Below are 7,515 nucleotides of genomic sequence, written 5' to 3'. Positions count from 1 at the left end.
GGCCTCTATAAACTATATAAAGAACAATATATGGAGACCTCACTTGGTGAGTATCCTTTTATTAACAGAATGAACTAATACACTAGCATGTTTTATATTTCAGATTTTTACTTCTCTGGAGAAATAAGATGATCCTGGCAGCATTGGGCCAGGATTCTCTCATGACAGCAATAAGGTTCCTCACTAGGTTATCTAATCCCTACAACTCCATATTGCTGAGTGTCAGTTGCTATTTATCATTATGTTCATACTGTTTTTCTTAGAGTTAAGAGGAAAGTGAAATATTTCTTATATCCAAGGCTCTTTCAAAATTGGAAAACCAAAGATGAATCAGGAAGAGTATCCCTCTGCATTTGATATGCAAAGATACCACTGTTAGAAAACTATAAATTATGATGCTCTTATCAAACAAATCCTTCCAGCTTTACTCATTGCATTATTTATGTGGCTCCTACAGGCATTTGAGTATGCAATGACTCTTGTAATAAAATGATAGTAGAAACACAATTATATACGTAAGAATTTACAAAAGAAGTGTGATAAGCAACAGATATTTTTAGACCAAATCATATTATTACTTTTGTTGATAGAATAACTCTATCAAATCTCCAGTAATTAACAGATTCCCTCAAAGTGCTACCCAACTCAATAGCCACTGAGAACAATTTAATGAATTCACACAGTGGTTCCTCAGTGGCTAGAAAGTGTCGATGTAATTCCCTGAGTGCCTAACTTCTTGGCTACCATATACGCTTGGAGAAGATGGCTTCAAGGAAAATGGGTGAAGAATCTTTAGTGTTAGAGGAGAGGAAGAATATGCAAATGAAAGCTTTTGGCAGGTCTAACTTGCCTCACTGTTGCCTAGGAAGAAAGGTAGTTGCTACATATTTCTTGTTGAGAATCATGATAAAATAAACATAATCCGAGCTTTAGGAGCATAATAGATTAAAATCAACATCTTGGATTAACTCAGGAAACAAATGGATAGCCATGGTAGACCAGTATATTAATATGATCTGCTGTTTCCTTAAAGTATTTTGGTCTTCTTTCTGCTCTAATAAGCTCTCACATTAAACATATGGGAGCAGTTGAATGAAAATTCAGAGGTTTAATTGCATCTTTAGAGAAATACAGCAAAGAAAATGAGATTGAGATTTGGGAAAGAAAATTTTCATAATACATCAAGGAAAAAAAAAATAATGTGAAGGCCAAGTATTCAGTGAGTCAGAAAAATTTAGAGAGTCATAATGTTAGAGCCTGCAAACTGGAAACAAGATGTGAATTCATAACTTACAAGAGTATAGATGACAGCAAGAAGTCAGTGTTATTCACCAGAATCTAACCATTGGTATATAGCTATAGTAAATTGGCATAAGCACCATGGAGTTATCCAGAATGGACATTTTATCAATGTCTTGCCTACCTCTTACTGCTTTGCTCTGAAAATTAGTCTGAAGGAACCATTAGACAGTATTTGCTAAAGAATGACTATGATATTTTGGCTCTTTTTCTAACTCTAACTTCTATGAATTTCCACAATGCCATAAAAACACTTTAGCAAGAATTTTGGCAAAATATTTACAATTTCTTCAATAACATTGCTCACAGAATAAGAGAAATGGAAAGCAATCACTTAGTAACTTCAGAGAGACAAGCAAGAAAGAGGAGAAACAATTGCTTACCATGCTATTTGTGATAAAAAAAAAAATCTGTTTAGCTATTAAAGAAGCCTGCTGGGAGCCAAGAATTGCACATATCAGAGGATCATGCTGCTTCCCATTACCATGTAGGAGAAATGGTACCTACAGTCTGGCTGTTTGTGGGAATAGAAGTATAGCTGTAACAGCAGGCGTGTGACCAGTGGCTTGTGGGAGACAAGCACTTATGGGGATAAAAAGGAACCTGGCACAGGCCTTGAGCTTCTGGCATCATTAGTTACAGGTCTGCCAAGATACTTTGGGAAACATTTTAATTTAAATGCCAAATCTATTTCAATGAAGTCTCCCTGGTTTGACCTGTTGGGAATCCAGTGAGATGGATGGGCGCTCATTTTGGAGAACATTAGGTGAATTAGATGATGGTTTTATAAAAAGCATCCTGGAGGTTTAAATCTCTATATGTTCTCATTCAACTGAGGAAACTCATGGTATGAGTTGCAGGATATATGACTCTCATAGCATTTTACTAGTGATTGGTAAATGCAGGAAAGGGCACAGATACCTCCAGGCATTTATTCAAAATACCAAAGTTAGAGAACTTTAGGAATAAAGGCCCAGCATTCTTCCATTTCTCCACCACAGCATACTCACAGGATGCTACAGCTATAAATTAGATAAGGTAGATTAAGAAACTGACTTGAATTATTTGAACATATTTTTGTGTAAAAACTATCACAAGACAAAAAAAATTTTTTTTGAACCAAAACTGGTGGGGGTGGGGGAGGGAAAAAAGGGATGGGACTGAATTAACTATTAAAACATTGTTGTCCATCCATGTGGAAATATTTAAGTTTGTGAGCTTCTAGGCCCAGGTTGGCAAGAGATGGATAAAAGCCTGTCTGATGGGTTAAAAAAAAATATGAATCCAGAAGATCAGAAGAATTAAAACGCCCCCAAGAATAATATCAAAGTATTTGAAGTTGCTTCAGAGGCAAGGGCGGGTTTGTATCGGTATATGGAGCCCTTTCCATAGAGGCTGCTTTGCAGTTTGCTACAACACCATGCTAATGAAACCAAAGTCTTTAAGTTCACCCCCCAGCGGACTATCAGTTTTTCTTTCGCTCCCTGCGGGAGGCGAATTCCCAGAAAAGGAAATACCTAGTTGGGGAATGGCTGGGGTGCTAGAGAAGAGCTGGAGGCTAGAGCCAGGGAGCCTGGGATGTAGAGAAGGGTGGCGTCAGGCTGGGCGGGGCCTCGGGTACCACGCTGTGAGTTTGAGCCCTGTCTGGCTAGAGGGATAAGTTCCAGGCGAGGTATTTGAGCGGGGGTGCGACCTGATCAGTGACCTCGCTCAAATGATTTTTAGGCCGGTCACTCTACCTGAAGCATTGGGACTGGGGGTAACCGGGGGAGAAAGAGAGAGAGTGGGGACTGGCTGTTGTGATCCAAGTAGGATATCCTATCCTCAAAAAGATGAGACTGAGCAGGGCGGGGCCCGCAGAGGGCTGGACCAGCCGGCATCTCTGGCGGCGGGATCAGGAAGGACACTAGAAGGGAGGGACGACGGTGATAAATCCTTGTAGGGAGACTCAGAGGGCACAGAACTGGCTCTGCCGCGGTCCTCTGCTCTTCGCCTCTTGCCGTCCGCCCACCCCCACCCCCGCCCTGGCATCCATGAAACCAGTTGTATCAATTCACAGTTAAGGAGCCCAAAGGAACGGAATTGGTTTCTGTATGTGACTTGGGTCTGACCCACTGGGAAAGCCCAGGGGGGAACGTCCGGGTGGCCCTTCTCCGAGCTAGGTGGGAGGGGAAAGAGTCCTGCGCGCGAGTCTGGGAGTAGGAGGACGGAGCAGTGGCCAAGATTCCCCCCACCCCGAGTCGGTGGACCTCCGCTGTGGGCCCCGCGGCCTGTGCGGTCGTTGCCCCTCGGGGCGCCAGACGAATGACTGGCAGTTACCACAGCTCTAGTGGGGCGGGGGTGTCAGGGACCCGCGGCCACCTCCCGTCGCCGTCCGCTCCGCTGCAATGTTCCCGCGGCCGGATGAGCTGGCCCCACCGCGACGGCGGCGACCTCGAGCAGGAGCCCGGGCTGCTCGCGGTGGGTCCGGGGCCGCCCGGGAGGGTCCTCACGGCCTGTAGGGGGCAGCGCCGAGCGCTGGAGGAGACGGCCACAGGCGGGGGGTGGGTGGGTCTGGGCCGCACCGCGACTGTCACCGCGCGGCTCCCCCTGCCCACTGTGCGCTTCCTCTCAGGCCTCAGTGGGACCGCGGGGGAACGTGGCAGGGCCAGCACGAGACGGCCTCTGGGGAGTTGGGGTCGGGGGAGACCCGTGTCGCTTCGCGTCCTCCCGGGGCCGTGAGACCCTCGGGAGGCGCCTCTGCGCCGCCAGAGAGCGTCGAGGCGCCTGCCGCTTTCTCCTCGCTCTCAGCCCGAGGTGGGCACCCAGGCTCCGGGGCAGGGCGCCCGGTTCCCGCGTGATGGGTGCTCCGACCCCCGGGGTGGGTGCCATGAGCCCCCGGGGAGGGCGCCCCGAGCCCCAGAGTTGGGCGCCTCGGTACCTTGGGGTGGGTGCCTGTAGCCCCTGAGATGGGCGCCCGGTGGCCCCCGGGGGGGGCGCCCGGCCCGCGAGGGTTATTTTTGGCGCCCGCGGCAGCGCGTGTGCCGGGGCGTGCTTTCCTTCCCCAGGTGCCGGGAGCCCGGGCTCCGCCGCCGCCGGAGCTGACTTGTGTCTCTCCTTCTCTCCCCTGCAGGAATCTTCCGATAATTCTGCCGCCACGACTTCAACCGTGCGCGAGGAGAGCTCGAAACAAACATCACATCTAAATTAAAAAAAAAAAAAAAAAAGCGGAAGAAGCGGCCGAGGCGGCGGCGGCGGCGGCGGCGGCGGCGGCGGGAGGAGGCGAGGAGGAGGGGCCGCGCACGGCGGCCCGAGGCGGCGGCGGGGACGCGGGGACGCGGGGACGCGGCTTTGTGCTGGCGGGTCGCGGGGCGCCCATGGCGGAGTGCGGCCGGGGGGGCGCCGCCGGCGGGGCCCTGCCCACCTCCCCGGGCCCGGCCCTCGGCGCCAAGGGCGCCCTGAAAGCTGGAGCCGGCGAAGGCGGCGGCGGTGGCGGCGGGGGAGGTCGCCTCGGACACGGGCAGGCGCGCTATGACAGCGGCGGGGTTTCCAACGGAGACTGCAGCCTCGGCGTGTCCGGGGATGAAGCCCGGGCCAGCCCCGCCAGGGCACCCCGCGGCGTGGCTCTCGCTCCGACCCCCAGCCCAGTCGCCTGCCCCCTCCCCCGGGAGAGCAAACCCGGCGGCCTGCCCCGCCGGAGCAGCATCATCAAGGTAGGTGGGAGAAGGGCGCTCATCGTCCACCCACAGCTGTCCTTGGGGTCTGTTTCCCTAAGAGGGGAGTGGTGGTGGAAGGGGGTTGTAAGAGGAGCCCACTCACTGCTAACGGGAACTACTGGTGCAAGGGTGCTTGGGGTGGTTGAGCAGGGATTGGATGAAAATGGCATTTGGAAAGATTGGAGAGGTGATCCTTAAGGTGCTGGGGGAGCTGTGCTCAAAGACATTCATAGTTGAACTTGGGGCTGTCACCTCTCCCAAGATTGACCTGGAAGTATGGCCTGTACCTGGCTGGGCAGGGCATGTTCTTCTATGGTGGTAGCCTAGGCTGGTAACAGATCCCCTGTAAGGTTTCTATTGTATGTTAAAGACAGTGATTATGTGAAAACATTTTCTTAAAAATCCCAGGTGGTGAACAGAGATTATTTAATAGGTTTCTTCCCATCTGTAGATAGTTGCCTTTTGCAGATGGTTATACTTCTGAGGTTGCAAAGTCTCTGGTCACTCAGTCACACGGAGAAATGGGGTAGAGTTTTGAACATAAATGCAGATTTCCGCTTTCTTAGGCTCAAGAGCTCTGAGAGATTACAGTTCTGGACAATTTAATCTTTTCCTTGCTGCAGTAGGCAGGCCTCTAGTTCTGTGGAAGTTCTTTTGGGCAGTTTGCTTGATTTTGATATCTTTTGCATTGTTATTTAGCAGAAGAAAGTCAGTGATTGTTTTGTACATTTTAAACTCAAAAAGCAATATTAGGAATTCTTGAGGTTGTGTTTTATTCTCATATGATTTGGTCTGCAGTGTAAAAATATTTCTCGTGACATGAAGTGAAAAAAATAGTTGATGAGCTAAGAAGAGCAGAGCCTTAGGCAAGACTAGCTCATCCTGCTCAACTTTGGAGCAAATATGAAAATGTTGTTTTCTGAAAATCAAGGGGTTACCAGGACAGTGAGCAACAAAACACATTGACAGGACTGCACCCACCCTTCCTATGGCTGATAACCTATGGGAAAGAGGACAGAATGGGCCACAATGAAAAGAGTTGGCACTGGTTGCATTTGAAATTTAATTGGACCTACAGAAATGTCCTGAGTACAGTGAGTCTGATGGTGTTATCAACATATGCAGTAATCTAGTGTAATATACCACCTTGCAACTCTATGTAACAGGCAGTTGTGAAACTGCTTTTCGCTTTGTCATCTATTTGTACAGTTTATGTCTGGGCAAGGGCACAATTGAAGGGCTTAAAGCTCAAGTATATTAACTACCTGCAGTAGAGGCTTAGAGTTTAAAGAAAGTAAAGTATATTTTTGCTGCATGCCTAGCTTTTAGTGAGTCATATTTTCTTTTACTCTATAGCTATGTTTCCATGTAAGTTGCTTTCAACTGTGTGTGATAATTCTATTGACAGAATTATGTGTCATATCTATTTTTTTTGATGACCAGCGATTTGTGGTGATTTCGCACTGTAGTGTTAGTGAAATTTGAGGTGAAAATTCCAGAGAAGATACTGGCCTACCTAATTTAACTCCTCTCCCCCAATTTTGTGGAGGGGTGTGTTTTTGCATTTTGAAAAATTCAAACTTTATTGGTGTCCATAGTGGGATTCACAGTGTAACTCAATTACAACAGCATCTGTTTTAATATTACATTCATGGGAGATTAGGAAGAAGGATCGTTTACCAGTATTTTTAATATGCAGAATTAAGAACTTGTCGGTGATATAATTTTTTCATTAACAATTCTAGAAGAACGTGGGGAAATGATTAATTATTCATAAATCACTGTTTTTTTTAATTTTTAAACTTTCAAAGATTTGTCATTTTTCTTCTTGCTAATGAAGGTAGTTGGCTTTTTGTTCACAGTTGTATTCTTAAATACACATTGCCACGAACATAGTAGGACATCAGTAGATTGCTTCTTGAATCAATAGAGGAATAATAAGGAAGTACATGTTTTTTTCTGTTAAATTCTGTTAATTTCTATAATGCATGGTTTTGGATTTACCAGTATCATATCTTATTCATTGTCTTTTACCTCTTAAGATGACTTGATTGACTGCTTTTTCTTGCCTCTGTTTCCAACTTGCATTTTCTTAAAAGCCCTTTTAAAACTATGGAAATAGTGTTGAAAGTTGATCAAGCCTAGATTATAGGAAATGGGTATGCTTCCTCTGAATTGATGCCTTCCTTGAAGGATCAAGATTTTAGAAGTTTAGTGTGGTAAAGACATAACAGCATCAAGACAATATCCTACTAGAATAAAAATATCTTTTACTTTAACATAAAGTTTCATGTAGCAATGAATAGGGTACATTTTTGTCACATGAATGGCAGAAATTATATTTCACATTTGTTAAAAAATAATGAAAAGCTTAGCAAAAGCCCATGTAAAAAAGCAATAGACATCTTTCCTTGATTTCCTTGTGTTCTCTTTGAATATAAGGAGTGAATGCAGTCAAATGATGGAATAGTAGAGGCAGGAGTGGAATAGCAAGCAAGATGATAATTGGGGACTTGAGGGA

General features: G+C 46.5%; 1 protein-coding gene across 1 annotated transcript in view; it reads left to right on the top strand.

The window, feature by feature from the left end:
- Window positions 1–4,576: 4,576 nt before the first annotated feature.
- Window positions 4,577–7,515, top strand: part of PLCL2 (phospholipase C like 2) — a 162,296-nt gene continuing 159,357 nt past the window's right edge. The window contains exon 1 of the mRNA XM_039837046.1: window positions 4,577–4,991. Within this exon, the coding sequence (XP_039692980.1) occupies window positions 4,656–4,991 (336 nt within the window). The 5' untranslated portion in view covers window positions 4,577–4,655. The remainder of the gene's footprint in view (window positions 4,992–7,515) is intronic.

This window comes from Pteropus medius, unplaced genomic scaffold, assembly GCF_902729225.1.
Source record: "Pteropus medius unplaced genomic scaffold, Ma_sr-lr_union100, whole genome shotgun sequence".
Classification (NCBI taxonomy): domain Eukaryota; kingdom Metazoa; phylum Chordata; class Mammalia; order Chiroptera; family Pteropodidae; genus Pteropus; species Pteropus medius.
Note: the sequence above shows the minus strand (reverse complement) of the source record. Positions and strands in the feature narration are given on the sequence as shown.